The following is a 24895-nucleotide window of genomic DNA, read 5'->3' on the forward strand; positions in this document are numbered from 1 at the left end:
GCTATACAGAAGAAACTTGTTTATCTATTTTATATATAGTAGTTAGTATCTGCAAATTTTGAACTCCCAATTTATCTCTTCCCACCTCCCCTTACTCCCAGTAACCGTAAGTTTGTTCTCTATGTCATTTCCCCCTTATCTCTTTTTAGAGTTTTCATTTTAAACTACTTTTAGATTTAGAGAAAAGTTGCAACAATAACACAGTAAGTGTCCATCTGTCTCTCACCCTGCTTCCCTAATGGTAGCATCTTGCATAATCCTGGTACAATTATCAAGGATGGGAGACTAATATTGATACAGTTATTATTAACTCAACTACATACCTGGTTGGAATTTTCACCAGGTTTTCCACTAGTGGTCTACTTTCATTCCAAGATCTCATAGTGCGTTTAGTCATTTCTCCTTAGTCTCCTCCTTAGTCCTGTACATTTCTTAGTCTTTTCTTACCTTCTTGGCCTCTCTACTTTTGAAGAGTCCTAGTCAGTTACTTTGTCTAATATCCTTCAGTTTAGACTTGTCCATTGCTCTTTCGTGGTTGGGGCGAGGTTATGGGTTTCAGGCCCGAGTAACAGTGTGTCCTCAATGTGTTGTATCTAGTGGTCAAGATGTTGAGATGTTTTATTGCTGGTGATATTTCCTTTGATCTCTCGGTTTAGTTGGTGTCTGCCAGCTTTCTACACTGAAAACTTGCTGTCTTTCCTTTCCAGTTAGTAAGTGTCTTTGGGGGAGATACTTTGAGAGGATGCAAATCCTGGTTCTGGCAAATCTATACCCACTGACCTTAGACCCTCCATCTGTGGGTCTTTGTGGTGTTTGCCTGAAGATAATTATCTGTTTCTTTTTTTTTTCCTATATTTATTAATTGAAATTCAGTTGAGGGAAGTGTTATCCCTTCTTGTTTATTTGGCTGTTTATTGTATCGGTGTGGATCCCAGGGTATTTGTTTTATTCTGTGAGTGGAAATCTAATATTACCATTATTTTGTTGCTTGTTGTTTGGCTCCGGCTATTTGGGGTCTCGTTTGCGTTCACTACTGTGTCCTGTCAACAAACCCTCATCTTTTTTTTTCAGCGTTTACTTTCTGGCACCGCAGAAGGTTCCAGGCTACCGTGTATTTTCTCTGCCCCAGGCCTGGAATCACAGTTCTTTTCTGTCTTTAGTCATATGGTATCCAGTCAAGACACTGTTTTCCAAAGGCTAGTTCTTTTCCTCCTCATCCCCTTCAGTGTAGTTATGTTATTTGTAACTCAGCAGGTTCATTGATAATACTTAAATTCCATTTTGTGATCCCCCTAGATCCTGTTTGATTTAACAGCCACTTCCCATCACCCCTCCCCCAGCCTTAGGCAGCCGCTGGTAGAACTCTGCCTTATCGATCTGCCTATTGTGGCCACTTCAGAGAAACAGAATCATACATCGTATAGTCTGTGGCTGCTGCTTTCTCGTACGTTGTGTTTTCATGGTTCATCTGTGTTGTCAGTGGTCCTTCCCTTTCATGGCTGAGTAATATTCCATTGTGTGGATATACCACATTTTATTCATCCATTCATCTGTTGATGGACATTTGAGTTGTTTCTACTTTTTGGTTATTCTGCATAATAATTCTGTGAACATTCCCTCATTAATTTTGCAGCTACATATTACATTACTGTCTGGTGGTCACAGTGTCCATCATGGCATAATTTATGGTGAAGCGGCAATTCCCAGAGTTAATCAGCAGCATTGTCTTTCCCTACATGGATAACCCGGGAGATAAAATAGCTATCTGCCTAGGGGAGTCTTGAGTCTTCCTTTTCTGTGAACCTTCCTTGTGAGGACCTGTGGAGAACTCAGAGCCTGTGGCGGAAGCCCAGGCGTGAAGTCATTGCTGTTGGCAGCGGTCATGTTCATTGTATTTTATCCTAGTGTAGCACATGTTCAGTCTGTCTGCCACAGCTCTTTTCCACCGCCTGTGGGGCCCTTCCAGGACCTTTGCCAGCCTCTCAGGTAGGACTCTTTCTTTTTCCTCCCTCTGCCTTCCTGGCTGTTTTGCTAATGCTGCCCCTCAGGCCAGAACCCCTGGTGTCCCCATCCCCGTCTCCACCTTCTTCCAGGTGCCCAGTTCTGTGCGTTTGCCTCCGGGAATGTGTCCATCCCCACTGCCACTGCCCCAGTCAGGTCCCTGGCATCTCTTTGTTTAATAAAAGCGAATAGTTCACACACCATACAGCTCATCTTTGTAGGCGATACAGGTCAGCAAGATTTACTGTGTTCATACAGTTGTGTAACCATCACCACAGTTAGTTTTACAACACTTTCATCAACCCAGAAAGAAACCCTATACCTATTACTGATCACCCTCACCTTTCCCACCACCCCCATGTCAGGACTGTATTCTGTTTTATGACTGAGTAATAATTGATTATAGGGACATACATCAGCAATGACATTTGATTTGCTTCCACTTTTACTCTGTCATGAGTAATGCTGCTGGGAACATTCGTGAACATGTTTTGGTGTGGACGTGCTTTCCTTCACTATAGGTAGAAACCTAGGAGTGTAATTTCTGTGTCAGATGTTCTGAGCAGCTGCTCCCCTTGTCACCTGCTCAGCAGTGTATGAGGTTCTCATTTCTCCCCCGTCACCTCGGTTGGCCATGTATGAGGTTCTGATTGCTCTTCTTGTCACCTACTTGGCAGTGTGTGAGGTTCTGATTTTTCCCCTTGTCATCCTGGTCAGCAGTGTGTGAGGTTCTGATTTCTCCCCTTGTCACCCCACTTAGCAGTGTACGGGGTTCTGAATTCTCCACTTGTCACCCAGACATCAGTGTATGAGGTTCTGATTTCTTCCCCTGTCACCCTGGTCGGCAGTGTATGAGGTTCTGATGTCCCCATGTCCTCACCCCTCCTATCACTTTTTGCAGATTTTGCACTGGTCTGCCTACCTCTATTTTTTTTTTCCTGTATATTTCTAAACTTTCATTCTCCTGAAAGCTCACAGTGGCGCCCCTGTTGCCTGCGGAGGAGTGTTGCAGTTTGCTGGCCTGGCCCTGCGCCCCCGCAGCGCTGTCCGGTCCTCACTGAACACAGGGCTTCCTCCTTGGCCTCCCTCCGTCCCTTGGAATGAATTGTTCTTCTCCAGCTTTAGATGTGGCCTTTCTTTCTCTTTACTTCATTCAGCTTTTGAAAAAGATAATCGTTTATAGATCTGTTACCCTAGGGAGCAGTGAGCCCTGGGGGCATGAGTTGGTCTCACTCTTCTGTGTACCTGGAGCCTGGTGCCCTACCTGGAAGGGCACATGCTCCGTCCCATGGACTGAGGGCCTCCCTAGGTGACAAGCCGCATAGCTGTCCTGAGTCTCATTAGCCTGTACGCCCAGAGCCTGGAGATCCGAGGGTTTGGAGATGGTTCCGATGGCTTCCTGGCTCTTCCTGGGCCTTCTTTCAGCCTGTCCCATTTTCTCTCCAGGACACTTGTGGGCGGTTGCGCCCCCCAGTGATGGGCAGCGGTGCTGTGCGGCAGTGTGAAGCCCTCCGAGTATGGTGCGTACCACTCCCTGATTCACTGCATGGTGGGGGTGGTGGGGTGTTTTCTCAGGTGGGCCCTGAAGGCTGTCAGTCTAGAGCAGCCTTTCCCCGGGAGGGCTCTTGGCACATTCAAGGTTGTGGATGCCTGACTTTTTGCCAATGCGGTTTGCAGGGCCTCATTACCATTGCTAAAAAGGCACAAAGTTAACCCGCTTTGTTGGGATCTGTTTCTCCAACACCTGGGTCTCCTGCTGTGTTGGGCTGTTGCTGGGGTGTGCCCAGCCTCTGTTCCTTTTGTAGTGGACATGCTGGCCGAACAGATTGTTCTGATCCTTCTTTTTCCCTAGACGACCGCTTGTCAGTCCCGCGTGCTGAGGGAGCGTAACTGTATGAGGCAGCGTGTGTTACACAGAGTTAAGTTCGCGGTAGGTTATTGGAGAGACGAGTGACAGCTCATCTGAAAGCAGCTCTTGTCTTCTCTCAAATCTCTGCTTCTAGATTCGAATTGCAGCCTTAAATGCCAGCTCCACGATTGAGGATGAGCACGAAGGAAGCTTTAAAAGTCACAAAACCCAGACGAAGGAGGCGCAGGTGCGTAATCCATGGTCCTTCTCTGCAAGTGGACTGCGATTCTCATTTCTGTAGGTGGCACCTCTTTTAAATGTGTTCAGATGTCTTCTTAATGGGATTGTAGAGGAAGATCCCATTTTGAAAGACGGCCCGCTCTCCACCTCACATTCAGCCTGCTTCGGTGCGAGATGGTCACGCTGCAGAGAACCCTGTTCTTTCTGTGAGTGTGCGCGGCCCATCCAGCCGGGGCCTGTTCTCTGCACGGGCTTCAGGAGCTGGCACTCAGGGTTTGGCAGCACTGACAGTCCGTGATGCGTGGAGGCTCCCTGGTGCGCTCCCTGCTTTCCCAGGCGAGGTGGTCCTGGAGGGGAGCTGCCTTGCTTGGGTCTCGCCAACGGTCTGTGCTCTCGATTCCTGGTCTGTCCTCACTGCCTGGCTTCACTCCCACTTCAGCTCCCCACCTCCCTTCCATCCATCCTCCACCCACGTCCTGCCTGAATACAGCAGGATTGGCTTCTGTCTTGGCTTTCCCTGGCGTAAACACACACCTCCCCTTCACGGGAGAAACCAGGACAGCCGGAGCCCTCTTATGTCTCATGCCAGCTGTCTCTGGTCTTCAAGGGACGTCAGAGGGGCCTGATGCACCCAGTGCCCCCTCCGCCCCTCCCTGTAGTGATCAGGCCAGGGCAGCGCGGTGGGCATAAACCGTGGAAACCATCCCTGTTCTTGCCTAGTCCGTGACTTGTTCCGGCTGGTGTGGCCGCTCTCCTGACTTCACCCGGGAAGCGTCTGCGGGTCTCCGGGAACCTTGGCATTGCTCTGACCCTGTGCCCTCAGTCTGTGTTTTACTATTGCTTAGGCTCAGTTGAGCCTGCATTGCTCATGTCTTTGTGGGGGTCTGCTGAGGGGTTCTTCTCCCAGTGAGGAGCTCCTGGGGGGCTGGAGTGTTAGAACTGTTTCCACCACAGAGGATCCAGAGACACAGCCTTGACTGCAGCCCCCTCACACGTTGTTGGCTTAAAGAGACAAACCTCTGTACGACATAAAAATGCCTCCTGTCTTGGTTTGCAGGAAGCAGAGGCTTTTGCTTTATACCACAAGGCCCTGGATCTGCAGAAACATGACCGGTTTGAGGAGTCTGCCAAGGCCTACCATGAGCTCCTGGAGGCGCGCCTGTTGCGAGAGGTGAGGCTCCAGGAAGCCGGGTGGGCCCTGAGCCAGGCAGCCTGGGCCTGCCCTCTCCCTGCCCATTTCTGGGCTGGGGAGCCTGGGCACATGATGTCCCCCTCTGTCCTCAGCTCCTCTGCACGCAGGGTGTCCCCTCACTGGGTTGCCGTGAGCATCGGGCGAGTCCAGAGAAGCACATAGGACAGTTCTTGGTGCAGAGTGAGAACTCGTAACTGCTGGCTGTTGTTACTCCCAGACCTTCACAGCCGCTCTGCCCTGTGGGGCAGCGTGCTGTCCCCGTTTCCTGGTCATGGAAGCAGAGGCTTAGTGAGGTACCCAAGCAGTCAGAGCCAGGGTTGGAGCCACAGGTCCTGACCCTGAAGATCCGGTTGGCAGCACGTTCAGGCAAATGCTGTTGGGGTGCTGGCCCCTGAGCTTGGCAGGCCTGTGTAGATGCACCAGGGGCTTTTGAAAAGCATCGTCGAGGAGAGGGCTGGGAGAGCTCCACAGCCACGTGGAGACACAGAGAGGGGCGGGCAGGGCAGGATGTGGGCCCAGCAGAGGGGCTGTATGGTGGTGAGTGCATCGAGCTTGGGTTGGCGGGTCATGGCAGTGTCACTGGGAGGTTTGGGAACAGGTCTTAGCCTGAAACTGAATTAGGAAGATGAGTGTTTCATTAGGAGGAAAGGACTTGTTTCCAAGCAAACACCAAACCCAGATGATGTGCACTGAGGAAGCAGGACAGGCCCCGTCTCCTGGAATACAACCTTTCCTTTGGGCAGAGTCTCCTGTGTCCCAGGAAGGCAGACACTGCGTTGCCAGCCCCGCCTGGGTGGTTTCTACCTCCTATAAGTATGCTCAGTAAGATGTTATCCCTTCTTGCACTCACTGTGTCTCTCCGTATACCTAAGTATAGCTTGTTACGATTCTCTGGTGCTGGTTTAGTTCTTGAAATGAGAGCCATGGGAATTGTGACCTCCGTGCCCCGTTAGTAGGAAGTAGGTGAGGGCCCCGGGAGGGAGGTGACTTTATTCCACGTTCACCATGGGCCACATGCTGGGCCTGTTTCAGGAGTGCGTCTTCCGTTGCAGGCCATGGAGTCGATGGGAGTGGGTAAACTCAGTGCGGAGCTGGCAGTCTGAGCTCAGAGCTGATGCTGGTGGGCCTGGCACCCGACGGGGGCGGGCGTGGGGCCTTTTGACTGCTTCGCTGGCTGAGCGTCGGCCCCGTGGTCAGAGGTGTGTCCATCTCTATATCACTTTCAGCCTTAAACGATTGTTTGAGCGTCCTCCCCTTTCGCTTATTGTAAACAATTGAAAAGTATGGAAAATACATAGGAAAGTTTCTTTTCACACTTACTTGAAACTGGCATTAAAGTAAATTTCGTAATTACGGTTCCACAAACACCTGGCATAAACAGGCCCTAGAACACTCTGACCCCCTCAAAGACGTGTGCAACTCGGCCGGCGCACATGCTGGGCCCGCTGGAGGGACGTGTGCGGGGAGCGACCCCCATCCCTGGGGGGCGGCAGTGCCTGTCTGGAGGTCAGAATGGTGCTGAGTCCAGCTGGTCAGTGAGGTGGAGGCTGGCTACAAGAGCTCCCGCTGCTGTGCTGATGCCCCACTGACTGTCCACCTCTGGTCTAGACGCACGTGCTCTCTGTCAGTGTCATTTTTTGAATAGTTCTGGGCCTGGAGGGGCCGAGGTTCCTGGGGGCCACCTCTGGTCAGCCTGAGGGGTGTGTTTCTTTGAGAACATTGCCTCTGTCCTGTGGTTAGAGCAGTGGTTTTCCTAATCAGGGGTTCTTAAAAGTTGTAAGGTTTTTCAAGAGTGGTCACAAAAGCTGCAGTGGAATCAGAGTTTATAGAAAGCATGTTGACAGTCTCTCCTCTTTTGACTCACTTTCACACTTGATATTTTGGGTAGGATTTACTGTCCACACATTGCAGGGGTCTTTGGGACACTAACTTTCTAGTTGAAGAGGCTTGTCCAGTCACGTGATGAGTGACAGCTGCCTGACTGCCCTTCTGCTGCGGGGTGTGTCAGATGCGCAGGTTGGCTGCCAGGCACCTGTCTGAGGTGAAGCTCCGGGCCCTGCCTGTTGCCCCAGCAGCCTCCTTACACCCTGTCCCCGTTCAGAGCTGCTGGGGCAGGGGTGGGGAGGAGCTGCCGGCTGGCTCCAATGCCATAAAGGTCACCGGCCAGGCTTGGGCCCTTGGCACAGGTAATGGTGGGAGGGCTCCCTCTGTGTCTCTTGTGGCCTGCAGACTGCCTCGTGGTGGTCTGGCCTTTCTTTTCTGTATGCTCAGGTCTGGAGGGAGTCCTTGAAGATCCTCTGGGGCCGTGCTTTCATTTACCAGTGGCCAGTGGCACCGGGCTGGCCTGGGGGCCTGCAGCAGAGGCCAGCCCTGAAGACAGATGTCCTGTGCCCGAGGCTTCTAGGCCTCTGTGTCACTTTGCTCCTCTCTTGTTTTGTTCACAGGCAGTTTCGTCTGGTGATGAGAAAGAGGGCCTGAAGCACCCGGGGCTGATGCTTAAGTATTCCACGTACAAGAACCTGGCCCAGCTGGCAGCGCAGCGAGAGGACCTGGAGACGGCCATGGAATTCTACTTGGAGGTGCTCACTGCCTGCGGTGTCTCTGAAGCTCTCCGGGGAGCCAGTGGGGTGATGGTCCTGTGGCTGAAGAGTGTGTAGTGAGCGGTGCACCAGTGAGCTGTGGTGCCCCAGGCCCTGCCCAGTGGGCGACGTCAGCGAGTCCAGGGGCCGTGTGTGCGTCCTTCCTCTGCTGTGCAGGTCCCACGTAACCCTGGGTGATTGCTTACTTTCTCTGGGTCTCCAGGTCTGCAGCAGTATAGGTGGAGTGATATAAAGGAGGATGCTGAGAACAGAGTCTGACACCTGGCACCCGTGCCCGTTCTCCATAGTATTACCATTATTTCTGCCTCACCGGCACCCTCTGAACAGATCCATCCTTGCTCCCTCCTGCAAGGAGGGCGTCTCTGTGCTCACGTTAGGGATGAGGAGGTGGGGCTGTCCCCCTCAGGGCATGAAGAGATCTTTCTAGAATCTCAGATGCTGCCTGTATTTTCTCTTAGTTCTGCTTGCCCTTTACCTATTAAATATGTAAGGAATGCAGATGTTCAGGGTGATGAAACATATTAAGAAAGTGTTCTGAGTGAGATGAGGAGGCCCACGTGATTTCTTTTTGCTAGTCCCAGTTGTCTGGGGGGCTGGGCCGATGTGAGCCCTCCCGTCACCCCCACTCCTGCTCAGTGGGGAGCTGAGCAAGCACGGCCCTCTGCTTGTGCTGCTTCCAGGCGGTCATGCTGGACTCCACCGACGTCAATCTCTGGTATAAGATTGGACACGTGGCTCTGAGGCTCATCCGGGTGCCCTTGGCTCGCCATGCTTTCGAGGAAGGGCTGCGGTGCAATCCTGACCACTGGCCCTGCTTGGACAACCTCATCACCGTCCTGTACACCCTCAGTGATTACACAAGTGAGTTAGGCGCGGCTGCTTCCCCCCAGTCCCTCGAGTTTTGGTCTGGGATGTGGGGGCGCACGGTTTGGGTAGCTGGAAGCTTCCTGCCCAACTTTTAGGGAAGGTGAAGCTGTGTCTGCTTCCCTGCTTTGCTCTGCTGTCTTTCTTCCTCGTTTGAGGTTTATCCATGCGTGGCAGTAACTGCAGTGAGAAGCGTGTCCTCTGAGAGGTTTTCCCTCCGGTTCTTGTTTCATCCCATCCTGGGCCATTTCTGTAATGTGCTGACAGACGGCCGCTCCCCACTCCTACTGCCAGGAGCTCACTTCCTCTTTCCAGTGTCTCGTTCTTTGGTGGGGCAGCAGGGCACCTGGTCTGATCTGTGCCTGACGGGGCTCCAGTCTGCCTTTCAGGTGCTTCAATCCCGGTCCCCAGCCTTGCCCTGCTCTGCAGGGGGAGCGCTGGCCCCTTGCGTGGGCCGATCCCAAGACAGGCACCAATTGGGGTTCTGAGGCTCAATTCCTCCACATGCCCTCTGGCCTCCTTTGTCAGCAGAGCCCGCCCAGCCTGCTGTGTGTCTGCTCCAGGTGGGGCCATGTGGGGCATGGGCCTTCTCTGCCCTCTTGGCTGTGGGGCCGTCTGAACGCCTTGTCTGCCCGGTTCCTCTATACAGTTTGACCACCCTGTGCTTGCACGCTTGTGTGTTTGCAGACTTAGGCTCTCGTGTCTACACCACAAACGTCCTTGTGTGCCTCCTGTGTGCCTGCTGACGGTTGCCCTGGTTTCCGCCCTGTGGGGTGCAAGAGACTTGGGCTCTTAGATGTTCTTCCTGGAGCTTGGGTGCCACCTAGAGGTGGATGGGCTTCAGTGTTCTGCCTTCTTTCCCGGGCCCCTGGTTTGGAAGGTACACTTGAGCTTCCATCCCTGTAGGAGGATCGGGTTGGCTCCCTGCTAACGCGGGTGTCTGTGAGAGCCCTGATGGATTTATACACATTGACGGCCAGAAGCAAAAGTCGCACGTTAAAGTGAGGCCTAGCGGCAGCTCATGCACTCAGATGCACAGGCAGGGTGCTCAGGACCCACGTGCTGACCATCTCCTGCTCCCTTGGGACCTCCAGGGCTCCCTCTGCAGTGGCATGGTCAGCTCTGCCCCGTCCAGATGCTTAATGCCACCCTGGTTTTCTCTCTGGAGTCTCGGGGGGCCACCCTCCAGCCACCACAGTCCCAGAAGAAACCGTGTCCTAGTTTGTGTGAGCAGGAACCGCTGAGCTGCCTGTCCTGCGGGGAGTTGGTGGCTCATGAGCAGCACCGCTGCCTCTCCTCTCCCGGCGCCCATGCCCCTGTGTCCGCCCTGCCTCTCCTTCCTCCTCCCCAGCTCCGTCTTCCGCTTGTCCTGGACACAAGAGACCGGCACCCACACTCAGTCTCGGGAGCAGGGCCAGGTGCAGGGGTCCCAGTGCCCAGGCAGAGTGGAGCTGGCGCCCTGTGCCGGTGCCGCTGCCCGGGGGTCCTTGGGGAGGCTGTGGGCCTGAGTGGTCACACCGGCCAGGGCCTCCTCCATGGTGAGCGCGCAGGTCTTGTGACCCCTGGGGCCTCCATACCCTCTGTTTTTTCCCTGGGTGCTGGTTTGCCTGTCACCACTGCCACCTCTGGAGGAGCCTTCCTGCTGGTGATCCCAGAGCCCTCAGCCCCCCCTCATTATATTGGTGTGAACGGTGCACATGCCTTATACTGCAGGCAGCAGCTTTTTTTGTAAGAACAGTTTCTAAAAAAGAAAAGAAAAGGAGAGTGGGAGATACTGGTGAGCGCAGGAGCCTTCTTCCCCATGCGAGCGGGCTTCCCTGACAACGTCCCTGCTCCCTCCCCAAGCTGCTCAGCAGGCGCAGCCCCAGCCCAGTGTGTGATGTGTGGGGGTGGGGACCTCCTCACCCAGGCCCGGGCAGGGCCCTGGGCCGCTTCCCGATTTCCTGAGGGCCTTGTTCAGACAGGCGAGTCCCTGCAGGCCCGTGGGGCTTACTTTCCTAGAGGTGGGATCTCTGGGTTGAGGGTCGTGCAGGGTGCCTGTGATTCTCAGCCTGCCCTCCCCCCGCAACGTGTAGGTTTGCCCCTCGACCCGTGGATATCACTGTGGGTATCATTTCTTTCAGAAGCGGTTCCCGATTGAATTGGTTAAAGTGGCATCTCCTTGTTTACCCTGCATTTCTTGGGTCCCAGAGTAGGACAGGTCCCTGGTGTCACTGGCAAGGCCAGAGCTTCAGTGCATGCCCAAAGGTCACGCTGCTTCTTTCACCACCAGCGTGCCTGTACTTCATCTGCAAAGCTCTGGAGAAGGACTGCCGGTACAGCAAAGGGCTGGTTCTCAAGGAGAAGATCTTCGAGGAGCAGCCATGTCTCCGCAAAGATTCCCTCCGCATGTTCCTTAAATGGTGGGTCTGCAGCCTGGTGGCCAGGGGACTGTCTGCAGCGTGTGCACCGTGTCCTCTAAGCTCCTGTCCTCTGTACTTCACCCCGCTTCGCCCCTCACCTGGTGGACCAGCTTTGATCTGCTGTGTCTGTTTACCGTGCACCTAATCTAGGTGGTGCCTCCTGCCCGTCCACCACCTGCTCTGGCCCCACGGCATCCCTGGGCGCTGGAGGCAGCCTGCTGTCCCCTCGGCCCCGCCCCGCCTGCCCTTCCCCTCTCCCAGGCTGTGCTTCCTGCACTGCCCACGTTCCATGTCCCCAGCTCGCCTCTGACCCTGGCTGGCCGCCTGCCTCCAGGACTAGGCTCATGCTCGGTGGCCTCGCCCGGGAGGCCCTTTGTCACCTGACCCCCTGCTTCTCCTGCTCCTTGGTCCCCCAGAAAAGCCATCCCATATTCTGGCAGATTCCGGGCCTGGCCCTGTTGTGCTCTGTGCTGTCCTGCACCCTGGCTCCCATGGTGCCCTCACCTGGACACCCCACCTCTCCCCTAGTTGTGTCTTCGTGCCTCCTTCCATGTTCTAGCTCCCAGGTCCCCTCTGGGCCACTTTCCAAGCTCAGGCTGCCTCCCTTTACCCTGCCCTCTGGTGTTTACTTGGCCCAGGAACTTACTCTCTGGGGTGTTAGTGGTTATTTGTCTTGGTGTTTGTCCTTCATGAGACTGTGCCTCTGGTTCGCATGTGTCTGGAAGGAACAAACCTTTGGAGAGGGAGATGAGCGTGTGGACGGATGATGAGTCCACATGTGTGCGGCTCCGAGGTGCAGGCGGGTGGCGGGGGGCAGGGGGACAGGTCCTGTCCGGCCACCGGAGGCAGAGGTGTGTCTGTGGGAGGCATCCGAGGCCTCAAACTCCTGCCCTTTCTGTAGAGTTTCGTAGGCTTTGCTGAACTCACTTGGTCTGATGACTTTTTTGGGTTGGGCTGGATGGGATAATTAAATCCTTGAAAGGTTTTCAACAATAATTGAGAGCAAGGTTTTATTTTCTGTGGCTTCTCTGACATGACTTCTATGATCCTGTTAATACGGAGGAAAACCCGCTGCTCAGTGATGAACGGTAGTCAGAACAGGGGGCATTTGTCATTTTTAGTGTATGTGGGTATTAAGAATGCTAATTACTGCCCTTTCTGACCTACACTCAGGTGGTTGTTTTATGCACAGGAAGCAGTAGTACAGATTAGAGGGTATTTACTGCATCCGTTCTGTGTAGAATTTCAACCCTGACTCCAGCGTGTAACACGGCAGTTTCTCTCTTCACACCTGCAGCGACATGTCAATCCACGACGTATCGGTGAGCGCGGCCGAGACGCAGGCCATCGTGGACGAGGCCCTGGGGCTGCGGAGGCGGAGGCAGGCGCTGACCGTGCGGGAGAAGGAGCCCGATCTGAAGCTGGTGCAGCCCATCCCCTTCTTCACGTAGGTCCGGGGCTGGGGCTGGGGGCGCAGGGCCCTGTGCAGGAGGGGCCGAGGTCCCACCGGGCTGGTGCTGGGGCAGGAGCTGGGTACACGCCAGCTGCCGGCTGCAGGGAGTAGGCCCGGGCTCCTCCCAGTCGAAGGTAGCCTGGCTCTGCTGTTGCTAGTCTTGAGCTACCCCTGCCGCTACTGAGAAGGTGGGCTGCTCCTTGGGCTGCTCTTGGACTCTGGGCAGGTGCCTTTCCCTTCCCTTCGTCGGTGGTCAGGATGCCCGTCCCGTCTAGGGGATGGGGGCTGGGGAGGGTCCCTTGGGGCTGTGAGGGGCCAAGGCAGGGAAGGAAAAGTAAGAAATCTCTTCTAGGAGCTTCCATTTGGTTAGACTCTGGGTTTTGAAGCCCATCCTCACTCCTCCACAACATTCACTGCATGCTGGCTTCTTGCTGGGGGCTCGGTGTGATGGGGCCCCATCCCTCACTGGAGGCAATCCCTGGGTGCTCAGTCAGCAGGAGGAGCACATGTGGAAAGCTGGCCGGTGCCTCGAGGAGATGGAGTTCGTGATGGGGTCCATGCTGCTCTGGGGGTCAGGGAAGGCTCAGAGCCAGACCTGGAGTCTGATAGAGGAGTGGGCACTGATCAGGCATAGGGGCTAGGGGCATGGGCGGATGTTGTTGCCAGGCAGAGAGAAGCCTGTGCAAAGGCCCTGAGGTTTGCGGCAAAAGTGAAAGCAAGCTGGCATGGGGAGAGTGCAGGTGGGTGTGAGAGGAGGTGGGGCAGCCCCAGGGGCACAGGCTGAGTACTTGGTTTTCAGTTTGAGGGCGCAGGAAGCTGTTTAAGGGTGAGTGGGTATGTCATGCCACAACACGTCTTACACAACACACAACACACAGTGATTCATGACACAACACAGAGGAGCAAATGTCACACAGTATAACACACCATGATGATAAAACATGCACACAGCATGTGTCATAACACATGCCACACCTTACCACAGCAGAACACGCAGCACACAACCTGTCGCGACAGAACGCACAGCGGTCTCAGTGCACATCCTGTAGGCCCCAGCCCACGAGCTGTTCATCCCTTTAAACCACATCCTTGTTAGCAGCCCTCCTCCCAGATAATCAGGGTAGTGGCCACAGAGCGATGTCACAGAGGTCTGAGAGACTCAGCCTTGTTGGGAAGGAGTTTTTGAGTGAGTCAGTGGTTTCCCTGCCTGCCTGGTGGGATTGGAACATGCCTGAGGCCAAGACCCCTTGGGGACTGGGGTGGTGGGCGGTGCTGGGCTCCTGGTCCAGCCCAGCTGTTCCACCAGCTGTCTGTGAACTGGGACCACCCACCCACCCCCATGGAGACAGGGCCCTGGGTGCCTCTGTTGCATCCTCACAGGCCGGCTGGCCCTGTGCTCGGAGCACCCATGGTGGGTGCTGACCAGGTGTGGTGACCCTCTCTTTGCAGCTGGAAGTGCCTTGGGGAGAGTTTGCTGGCCACGTACAACCACCTCACCACCTGCGATCCCCCACGGCCCAGCCTCGGCAGGAGGATCGACCTTTCCGACTACCAGGACCCCAGCCAGCCGCCAGTGTCATCCTCCATGGTGGTGGCACCTGTCAGCGTGATCCAACCGAGCCCTGTCAGCACCAACCCGGCTGTGACCCTTGCAGAGCCCATGCTCCCTTATGGTCCCGTGGCCACAGCCAGCTTCCCGCTGCATAGCCCCAGCCTGCTGGAGACAGGCATTCCCACGGGTGAGCTGGCCTCGGAGGTTGGTTTCTGGGGAGACCCTGTTTGCTGAGCAGGAATGAGTGTTGGGGGGCCCTGGCCTCTCCAGAGGGTCGGGTCCTGCTGGTGCTCCCTGCCCCACAGGGGTGCTTCTGGGTCTGCTCCCAGGACCTCCCCATCAGGGGCTGCTTCAGCAACGGAGCTCCTGCAGGGAGGGGCTGGGGCTCAGGGCGGCGGCTCCTCAGACCACTCGATGCCCAGTTGGTAAGTCCTGGTATAAAGCTCGCCCCTGCTTGTGACCTGTGAGCTGGCAGGTCCCTCTGCTGTTCTGCTCTGTTGCTGTCTTGTGTCCAGACCTAGCGCTGCTGTGCACTGGCATTCTGAGTTCTTTGGCTTTAAGAAACAGCGAAGTTACCACCACACAGGGTAGTATACTTTTGAATGGTTTTATAGATTTTTATTATCATCAGAGTTGGGAAATAATTTCCGACAGAAGGTCCTAAACCTTTCCTCGATTTCTGTGTCACTGATGAGGAAGTTTCTGAATGAACGTGTACATGGTTGTTTCTCACTTTTGACCTAATCATACGTGACACCCCTGCTCTGTGTATGAGTCACACGAGTCACCCACATTGTATCGCTGGGTGGTGGGTGGTGGGCAATGTCAGGTCACTGCTGCCTGCTCTGTCCTGTCCCAGGTTCATCCTGAGGCCAGCTGGTGGGAGGGAGGAGGAATAGGAGTTTGAGACCCTGGCGGTCTGTAGCTGTGGAAGGGTGTCTTGAGATGTGGCTTGTGGGCCCTGTGAATTTGAGAAAGGTGTGAGAGTTGAGCGGTTTGAAGTGGACTTCTCTTGGGCCCTTTGTGGTTGAGGAGGAGACGGGAGGTTGGTTGGAGGCCAGAGAAGATAAGATTAAAGGTGTAGGCAGAGACATGACAGGCTGCCGTGCCTTGTGGCACCTTTTCTGAGCTTGCTGCTTACAAGATTTCAACTTGTGTTCTTTGCAAAGGTGATGTTTCTGGGGGAGACAAATCCAAGAAAGGGGTAAAGCGGAAGAAGATTTCAGAGGAGAGCGGGGAGACAGCAAAGCGGCGGTCTGCCCGCGTCCGAAACACTAAGTGCAAAAAAGAAGAGAGGGTGGACTTCCAGGAGCTCCTGGTGAAGTTCTTGCCGTCCAGGTACTGTGCACTTCACAAACCTCCAGCCTCCATCACCCATAATGTCTCTCATTCCGTGGCCACCCCCGTTCTGTGTGCCTCCTCTGTCTTCCCGTGCCATCGGTGCAAACGGCTGGGCACAGGGCTCTGTGGACAGGGATCTTGGGTTTTCTTGCCGCTGCTGTCTGAATCCTCCTGAAGGCAGGAGCCACAACTTGTGCATCTTTCCGAGGACCCCGCGCTGCCTGGCCCTCGTGGGGCTGGAAGTGACTTGTTGCTGGGGGCCTGGGGCTGCTGCTTCTCGGGTGCAGACGCTGGGGCACCTGCACGGAAGGGCACCCCGCTGCTGGGCTTCTCCAGGCTCAGTGAGATTCCCTCAGGTGATGGGCTTGTCCCTTGGTTTCCCTGGTTCTCAGTGTTCCTCAGGGAAGGTGCCCGGAGGAGACGGGCCAGGTGTCCCGGAGCTGTGCGGCTGTGCACTGTGCCCCGTCTGTGGTTCTTCACCTGCTTTTTGTCCTTGACCTTTGAGCTCCATCAGCTGCTCCAGGGCCCGTGGTTTCCGAGCCTTCCTGGGGTGGGCGGGAGGCAAGTGCTGGACCTCTCCGTGCCCTGCCTTCTGCCCCCAGCTGAGTGCAGAGAGCAGTTCAGTTCTGCCATAGGTCAGCTTCTGCCTTCTGACATTTGATGGCATGTCTCCTGTTGGCTGGGCTTCTCCCATCCCTGTGTTTGTGCGTTTGTACCATTTTACTCTTTCACGGGTACTGGAGTGGGGTTTGGAAGGTGTGTGCTCAGCGAGCATCCTTAACCTGTGTCCTCGGCTGGCATTTTAGCTTGTGACAGCGACAGCTGGTTTCAGTGATGATGTGTCCAAGTGGAGGAGGAGGAGGACCAGGGGCTTTAGGTGCGTTGTGAGTCTGTTTTGCTGCTGGATTAATGATTTTCCTGATTTGTTGCCTTTGTTTTTCTGTGGTGAAAGTGAGATGCTCAGAAGTGGAGTTGCTCTCAGAGAGCCGGGGACACAAGGCCCTCTGCTCAGCTCCTCAGGCCCCACCAGGAGCCGTTTCCCTTCGGAAGAGCTGCAGGAGGTGCCAGGAGGTGTAAGGGACCTTTCCCGTCTCCCACCCCTGGGTCTTGCCCCTGGCCCCTGTGGAACGGTGTCCACCTTCTTTTGTGTCTTTATTTCGACTGCTGGTTTCCTGTGTGATTTCCACTCAGCTGCTTTGGATGGTCAGGCAGGAGCCACATGACGCTGGCTCAGGGCAGTGCCTGGGGACAGGGGGTAGGTGGGATATGCCCTGACTGTCCGTCTGCAGGGTCTGCTCCAGCAGGGTCCCGGGGAGCGTGGGGAGAGGGTTGCCGGCCCAGAGAGGCTGCCCCAGGCCCAGGCTCTCTGAGGACCCCTGGGGACTGCTCTGAAGGGCCCCGGGTGGCCCTGCACTCCACCCGCCCCCCTGCTTTCTCTTCCCTCACCAGGCCCCCCTCCCCTGGGTCTCAGGATGTCTAGGGGGCTCCTCGGGCTGTGCCTTTGTTCCTGTTCTTGTCCTGCGTCCTCGCATGGACGTCCCCCAGCGCAGCCTTCCTGACTGCTCTCCGGGTAGTACCCTGTGGACTCTGTCACAAGCTCTCTGTGGGGTTGGTCCCTGTTTGGGTTCTTTGTGTGTCTGCTTACTCTCCGTCCCTCCTACTAGGAGGTGAGCTGACTGGGCGGGTGCATATAATCACCTGTTGACGGAATGGGTGGAGGAGGGGGCACAGGCCAGGCCAGGTCACGAGGGCCCGAGAGAGGCCCGGGTCCCGGACCTGCTGCCCGTGTGTCATAGCCTCGTGCCCATCTCAGGTCTCCTTACTCCTGGGAGGAGTTCAGGTGCTTGTGTTGGAATGTGAGTTTGGTGCGTTCCGCGCAGGTTAAGAAAGCTGGACCCCGAGGAGGAAGATGATCCCTTTAATAACTATGAAGTCCAGTCAGAAGCCAAACTGGAGAGCTTCCCGAGTGCTGGGCCTCACAGGCTGTCCTTTGACTTGGCCACGTTCATGGAAGCTGGTAAGAGTCGAGCTGTGGGAATTCTCCCTGCCGGTCTCCTGTAACCCTCCAAGGGCTATTCTGGGTGGGGGGTGGGTCGGGTTTTTTTTCAAGTGTGGTCCACGGGCTGTCTGGGTTTGTCTTGGGCCTGAGCTCTGTGATCAGCAGGCAGGTCTCCTGAGCCGTCCAGGCTGGCACCTGACCCTGCTGCCTGAAGGGCACGGGCTCTGCTGGTTGAACGTATCCGACACGGCTGTTGTGTGTGGACGGGCCGCTGGGCGCCGGTCTCGGTGCTGTTGTGCGTGGTCTCACTCTGCACCCGTGCCCACCGTGGCCCCGGAGGTTGAGAGAGACTTGCTTACGGTGGTGCGGGACGGAGTGGGTGGGAGCTGACCTTTTCCTGCCCCTGCCCTGGCCTGGACGGGCCTTCAGTCAAGTCAGGCTGTTTCTCTCTGGGCAGAGAAGCAGGACGTGCAGGCCTTCCTGCTGGGGAACCTGACCAACGGGGGCGCCCTGGAGCTGATGATGCGCTACCTGAAGAGCATGGGCTCTCGTTTTTTGCTGCGGTGGCCGCCAGGCCTGGCGGAGGTGGTGCTCAGCACTTACCACAGCTGGAGGAGGCACAGCACCAGCCTGCCCAACCCTCTGCTCCGGGACTGCAGCAACCAGCACATCAAGGTTGGGGCCGGGGCCATCGCGGACTGGGGGCCTCAGTGGGTGTGATGCAGGGGCTGTAGGGCTGGTTTGTGCTGAAAAAGATGCCTGGGGCGAGTGGCGGATGCGATGCAGTTGGGGTGAGAGTGGGGTGCAGGGCCCTCAGGAGGCTGCTGCTGGTGGAGCCAAGGTGGTGGGTTGGGGGACTCTGGCGGGGGGTGCTTTGGGCTCCGATGGCTAGTGATGGGGTGGTCTGTGAGATGTGGGAGAGCAGCGAGAGGCTGGGAAGAGTGCAGACTCGCTGTGATCCAGGTGCCGGGCCGTTAGTGGTTTCCGAGTGGATACAGGACACCCCCTGCACATGCACTTGGCTGGCCAGGCCCCTGCACTCAGTGCCTCCTGGGGCCCAAGGGAACCGGATGCTATGGCCCTTCTCCCATCGGAGGAGGAAAGCTGACTCCGAGGAGGCAGCCCTGGCAGCTTTCGTAGCCCCAAGGCAGTATTTCTGGCTGGGGGCACAAAAGGTGGGGGAGCTCAGGGTTGACATGTCCATAGGGCCATGTGGGTCAGTGCCCCTGGCCGTGTGGCCTCTCCTGGGACACCTCAGGGGCAGCCTCCTGGCAGCTTCTGCCCACCAGGCCTGCTCCTCTAGGGCACTGTGAAGCTGCTAGAGGAGACGAGAGTTTGATTCTTAGATGAATCAGGCTGGTCATTTCCCAGCTGTGCCCACTTGGCCAGAGCAGCGTTTCCTTACTGCTGAGTCCCAGCTTCCTCATGTGCCCCGGGAGCCACCTGACCCCTCTGGCACTTTTAAGGGTTGAGCATTGTGGGTGGCAGGGCTGCCACTTCCATAGGGCAGCCCCTCAGGACTGAAGGTGGGTTGCCTGGCTCCTCCCAAGTCTGTCCCAGTGTCCGTCCACGAGCCTTTTGTTACGTCCTGGCAAGTAGCCACTGATCACTTATGAAGCAGAAAGTAGGTAGAGGGAAGATTGATGCTCTCATCAGAGTAGATTTTAGTTTAGGTTCATTCAACTCCTGACCCTTGACCCCTCTTTGTGACCCCTTCCTGACCCTCTGCTGCCTGTCTGGCAGGACATGATGCTGATGGCTCTCTCCTGCATGGAGCTGCAGCTGGACCAGTGGCTGCTGACCAAGGGTAGAAGCTCTGCAGGTAGGGGTGCCCTGTGTTCCATGGTGGGGGTGACTGAACCCTCGGCAGCTGGGAGGAAGTAAGGCTGGGGAGGCTGAGTCATGATTCAGACTTACTTGTGTAGGGGGCACGTTTCCTGGGTCAGCTTGTCAGGCCAGGAAAGATCCAGGGGCTCTGAGAGTCCCTTGGACACTCAGGAAGCAGTTGGCAGCAGCTGAGCCCCAGGGGGAGCCACGTGCCTGCTCTGGTTACTCAGGACTGAAGGACGTGGGCTTGTTTTCACCGGTTATCACCTGATGTGTCCTCAGGAATTGTTCTAGGTGATGTGGGTCATTCTGACTCAGACCATCACCTGCTGAACAGAGATGCTCCACATCCAGCCTGCGGGACGAGGTCCTCCAGCTCTCAGGGTCTCTGTCTGGCTCTGACACCTGCTGCTTGGGGCGCCCATCGGCACTGAGGCCGGTGTGACAAGGGCTTGGGGCGACCTCTGGGAGCAGAAGGGCATGTGGGCCCTGTACGTGAGGTTGACTCCAGGCCTGATGGTTTTCAGTGTCTCCTCGGAACTGCCCCGCGGGTGCGGTGAGTGGCAGGTTCGGGCCTGACTTTCCAGGAGCCCACTTCTTGGGGGACCTCCTGCAGCTGTCGTTTGCCTCGTCCCAGCGGGACCTGTTTGAGGATGGCTGGCTGGAGTTCGTGGTCCGCGTGTATTGGTTGAAGGCTCGGTTCCTGGCACTGCAGGTTGGTGTGTGGTTGGCCTCCAGGAAGGACCCTGTCGGTGGGGAGAGAGCCGGGCGCATGGTTGGTGTGTGTGCATGTGTGCGGCACTGCTGGGGCCTGGGCTTAGTTTAAGGAAGTGGATATGGTGGGGAATCGGCACATCTTGGGAATCCCAGCACAACCGCAGCTCTGGAAGGGATCTTGTATACCCCTGTAGACCATACAATATGGCCTCTTTGTGTGTTTTCTTGGGAGCCTGAGTGCACGCACAGGGAGGTGCAGTGCTCTCTGGACGGGAGTAGCCACCTGTCTGGGTGAATTCTTGGAGGGCTTCCTGGTGGAGCCTGTCTGCAGGCTGATGCGGGCTGCCTGTCACCCAGCACCGTGCACTGGTGCCCAGGGCACTGCAGGAGAATGAGGACACGGCCACACTTAGTCCTGGACTCGGGACTACGTCTAGATTTGGGCCTGATCCTGGCTTTGCTACCTTCGCTCAAGGTCTCGAGCAGATTCCCGACCTTGCTCTGGGTCCTGTGTCTTCACCTGCACCATGAGGTTAAAGACACGCCCCTCAGAGTGGTGTGAATCATCCACTCAGCTATTCATCCAACAGATGCTTACCGAGCCCCAGCTACATGCCCGCCCTGTTAGCGGGGAGAGCAGTGTTTGGCTGAAAGTGCCCTCATGGGGCCCGCAGTCTGGGGGGATGAGGCCGCGGGGCGGCGCAGTCAGTGCCCGTCCCCTGCGCAGGGAGACATGGAGCAGGCCCTGGAAAACTATGACGTCTGCACGGAGATGCTGCAGAGCTCCGTGGCTGTTCGTGCTGAGGTGGGCGCTGAGCCCAGAGACATCGTCATCCGCCTGCCCAACCTCCACAACGACTCGGTCGTGTCCCTGGAGGAGGTGAGTGGGCGTTTGTTTATTGCTGTCTTCTTGGTCAGAGGCCCACCCTGTCTGTGAGGACAAGGCAGCAGCCCTCCGTGCTGAGCAGGGCAGGCTGCAGGCCGGGAGAGGCAGCTCTGGCGCACGGGACACTTAAGGACTCGCAGGTGTGCTGCTGACGGGGGCTCGCCCTAGGGGCAGGTGCCGGTAGCAGGGGTGTCTGCCGGCACAATTGAGAGTGTGGCTGCTCAGCTCTCCGGCTTGTGTGTGGCAGTGACCCCGCTGAGCTGGAGGCACCCAGCAGAAGCAGGCCAGTGCTGGTCTGGGCCTGGGGCTGGGTCAGGGGGCTGGGGTTCCAACCCTGCTCCCACTGCAGCCTCAGGCCCCATGCCCACAGGTCCATGTCTGTGACGCGTCCACACTAGCCAAAGGTGGACTTCAGACTCCTGCGGAGTGGTTTCAGGGCCAGGCCACATGCAGCACCCCTGCTGCTGATGTCCAGGGACTACAGTGGGCCTCCTGTGAGGAGAGGGTTCTGTGGTCAGTAGTGAGTGCCAGCCTTTGGCCGGGGCCTCGCCAGGTCTCTGGCAGCCTGATACACTGTGGTTCCGGGAGTCTGGTTGGCTGAGCTGTGACCACGAGGCTGCCCTACTGTTTTGGCAGATACTTTCTGGAACCTCTCTGCTTCTGAGGTGGTTTTGTTTTTTTGGTATGTCTATTCTTCAAAGACTTGAATGCCTTGACCTTAACAGAAATGGTTTTGGTAAAGTATTCATTGTCCTCCTTGTCTGGGTGTGATAAATGCAAAACCCCAGCCGTATTCAAGGAGCCTGTGAGGGGTTTGTCGTCAGGCAGCGATTCCGGGCCTTTTCCAGATTGACAAGAACCTGAGGTCACTGGAGCGGTGCCAGTCCCTGGAGGAGACCCAGCGGCTGTACGAGGCTGGCGACCACAAGGCGGTCGTGCGCCTGCTCCGCCCCACCCTGTGCACCAGCGGGCTTGACCGGGCCAAGCACCTAGAGTTCATGACGTCTGTTCCCGAGAGGCCGGCCCAGCTGCTGCTGCTGCAGGTGTGTGCTGCCCTGTGCCTTCAGCCGCCTGTCCTGTTTGCTCTGCACATGTTTATTCTCTGGAGAATTCTCCTTGAGAAGGTAGCAGAGAGAAGTGGGAGTAAAAACCTGCTCCCTCGGCAGCCAGGAAGTTGTGGTCAGAAGGCGCGGGGAGAGTGGAACCTAGAGGTCTGCCTGGCTTGGGGTGAGCCCGCGCTTGGCTCTGAACTTCTGCTCAGCAGAGGAGGAAGGAGAGCCAGCAGGGTACCAGCCATCCCATCCCCCTGTTTGTGTGTCTGCCTGTGTTCTCTTACTACTGTCTAAATTAACTACTGAGTCCCTGTGAAAGTGGATTAAATACCCACACAGTGTAAAGACTGGAGAGAGGGTGCGTAGCCACATAGGATGGAGTGGTTGAAGAGAAAGGACAGCAGTGCTCTCTGGGCTCCCCCCACGCCTCTGTCCTGAGCTGGTGGGCACCTGCGTCTGCGGGGCGCTGGGTGGCCTCTCAGCCCTCTGTTGTGGGGATGGGCGTTGTCCTCACTCGGGGGCCGGCATGGGGATTCTCTGAGTTAGCGGCTGTGGGCGTTGGGCCTGGGGCGCAGCAAACCAGGGGTGGGTGCCAGCTGTCACAAGGCCACTGGTGACCAGGCTTCCGTGTTCATCGGTGGTCGTTCTGCTTTTTAGCTCTCCCTGGCCTCACGTGCCAGGGTGGTGTCATGTCCTTGTCTCGTCTCTGACTTTCTGGTGGCCCAGCCCCGGGCCTGTTTTAGTCATGAGGGGTCGGCTCAGGCCTGTGGCCTCCACATCTGTGCCCATGGCTCCATCATACCTCAGCGGCCCCTCCCTGCTCGAGTGCTGATTCCCTAAAGAAATAGGTCCCGATATCTTGGCAGTTAGGGTGTCTAAAGTTGGAGGTGGTTTTGATCTGCATTCAGATGAGTTTCTGCCCCACACCTGTCTGTCACCTTGAGGGTGGTAGCTCTCGGCTAGGGTGAGATCAGAGCCTGATGGGGCTCCCAGAAGCAGCTCTGTGCGTTCACGGCCAGGCTGAGTCCCACTCACCAGCTGGCCTGGTGATAAAGGAGGCTCAGACTAGACCTGGAACAAAGGAAGGGGAGCGTGACAGAAGCAACGCTCGCAGGGGAGATTTGAAGGCAAGTGGGAGCAGGTGTGGGATCCAGAGGGCTGGGCCAGGTGCTCTGCGGAGCACTATCTGCGGGCCTCCCTGACATGGCATCCAGAGGCAGGGACTGATGGAGCCAAGGCCACCCCTCTGTGGCCATGCTCAGGCCCCCTCCACAGACAGCCCTCCCTGTGGAGACCACCCCCCCCAAGCCGTGGTGCTGGAGCTGCGGTCGGTTGGTGGCGGCTCGAGGGAGGACCAACTAGGTGGTGGGGTCAGCTGCCCCTCGTGCCTTTGTCCCCAGCTCCCTGCCCGCTCCCCGCCCCTTATAGCGCCTTTCCCCACCCTCTCCCGCGTGCAGGACTCCCTGCTCCGGCTGGAGGACCACCAGCAGTGCTTCGAGTGCTCCGAAGTGGCTCTGAATGAGGCGGTCCAGCAGATGGTCAATGCCACTGAAGCGGCCGCCAAAGAGGAGTGGGTGGCCACAGTAACCCAGCTGCTGGGGGGAATCGAGCAGGCGCTCTCGGCAGACAGCAGTGGCGGCATCCTAGAGGAGGCATCCTCCACTGCCGTCCTCACCCGGCTCACCAACAACCTCATCCAGGTAACCAGCCCCTTCCTGCCCTGCCGGCCCCTCCTTCACAGCGGGCACCCCAAGGGAGTGTGGGTTTCTCTGGCTGCGGCAGCCGGGCCAGTTGTGCACTGATAGCAGACCTGCCGGGGCCGCTCACATCTGGGGTTAGAGACGGGGCTGCACTTGGCACTGCAGGCATCACTGCTCTGCTGAGCCCAGGCCACCCTCGGGCCTCATTGCCCTTCCATGGAGGCACCTTTTCAAGAACTAGGGATGTGTTCCTCGCGCACCTCCCCTGGCAGCCTCCCTCCAGGGTGCGGTCACTGGAGGCGCACTGACTACTGCTTCCGCCTCCTCCCTCACCCCCTGCTTCTCAGGTGCCTCTCTGGGGTTGGGCCTGGCACAGCCGCTCACCTGGAAACTTCTACCTGACCCTCCCCTGCTTGAAGCCCCACTGCGGCCCCTGTTTGCTTCCCTCACAGCAGCCAGGCTGATCCTAGCTCTCCTTCCTTGGGTTGTCAGCTCCCCCGTGCCCCGTTCAGCAGTCAGCCTCGTGTCTGGTGCATCAGGAACTGCAGGCGGCATGAGGGAGGGCAGAGCCAGCTGTGGCTGTGGCTCTCTGGTCTATGGCGTGCCGGCATGCTGCTAGGTGCTGGGGCACCAGCCCTGCTGAGACACCCCCCCCCCCCAGGTCATCGACTGCAGCATGGCCGTGCAGGAGGAGCCCAAGGAGCCCCATGTCTCCTCCGTGCTGCCCTGGATCATCCTGCACCGGGTCATCCGGCAGGAGGAGGATACTTTCCGCTCCCTGTGCCACCAGCAGCAGCTCCAGAACCCAGCTGACGAAGGTGCTGGGACTTGGGCCAGTGGGGGTGGCCCTCAGTGGGGTGGCCTTCAGCCTGAACATCCTGGCCTTTTATCTCTGCCCCAGGGCTGCAGGGCCCTGGCCAGGCGCTGTGAGTGGGCCTGGGCTTGGTTGGCAGGATTTTTCGTGGCACTTGGATGGAGGCAGAGGCTCCCCAGGGAGCTCGCTGTACAGCGTGGGGCGGAGCTGTGGCGTGTGATGTTTGTCTCATCTGGTGCGGGTGGCAATGCGGAGGAAATGGCAGGTGGCAAGGGCCCATGAAGAGCGCCATGCCTGCCACCTCCTTTGGTCCCCATGCAGCCCTGTAGCTCTCCTGCATGTGGGCCTTCAAGGCCAGGATGTGGCAGCTGGAGGGCAGGCTGGGCCAGCAGTGCAGGTTCCACTT

General features: G+C 57.1%; 1 protein-coding gene across 5 annotated transcripts in view; it reads left to right on the forward strand.

The window, feature by feature from the left end:
• Window positions 1-24895, forward strand: part of CABIN1 (calcineurin binding protein 1) — a 92797-nt gene that overhangs the window by 2357 nt on the left and 65545 nt on the right. For 4 of the 5 annotated variants that reach the window (XM_064481028.1, XM_064481031.1, XM_064481029.1 and 1 more), the window contains exons 2-18: window positions 3448-3521; window positions 4005-4097; window positions 5148-5261; window positions 7727-7861; window positions 8563-8743; window positions 11019-11148; window positions 12446-12595; window positions 14051-14340; window positions 15323-15491; window positions 17375-17511; window positions 17951-18168; window positions 19237-19315; window positions 19848-20035; window positions 20765-20917; window positions 21772-21966; window positions 23433-23675; window positions 24337-24493. In XM_064481028.1, coding sequence (XP_064337098.1) covers window positions 3519-3521; window positions 4005-4097; window positions 5148-5261; window positions 7727-7861; window positions 8563-8743; window positions 11019-11148; window positions 12446-12595; window positions 14051-14340; window positions 15323-15491; window positions 17375-17511; window positions 17951-18168; window positions 19237-19315; window positions 19848-20035; window positions 20765-20917; window positions 21772-21966; window positions 23433-23675; window positions 24337-24493 — 2635 coding nt within the window. In that variant the 5' untranslated portion in view covers window positions 3448-3518. Of the gene's footprint in view, window positions 1-3447; window positions 3522-4004; window positions 4098-5147; window positions 5262-6368; window positions 6482-7726; window positions 7862-8562; window positions 8744-11018; window positions 11149-12445; window positions 12596-14050; window positions 14341-15322; window positions 15492-17374; window positions 17512-17950; window positions 18169-19236; window positions 19316-19847; window positions 20036-20764; window positions 20918-21771; window positions 21967-23432; window positions 23676-24336; window positions 24494-24895 lie in introns of those variants that run through there. The other variant, XM_064481032.1, reaches the window with a different exon arrangement.

The sequence above is a fragment of the Camelus dromedarius genome, chromosome 31, assembly GCF_036321535.1.
Source record: "Camelus dromedarius isolate mCamDro1 chromosome 31, mCamDro1.pat, whole genome shotgun sequence".
Taxonomy (NCBI): domain Eukaryota; kingdom Metazoa; phylum Chordata; class Mammalia; order Artiodactyla; family Camelidae; genus Camelus; species Camelus dromedarius.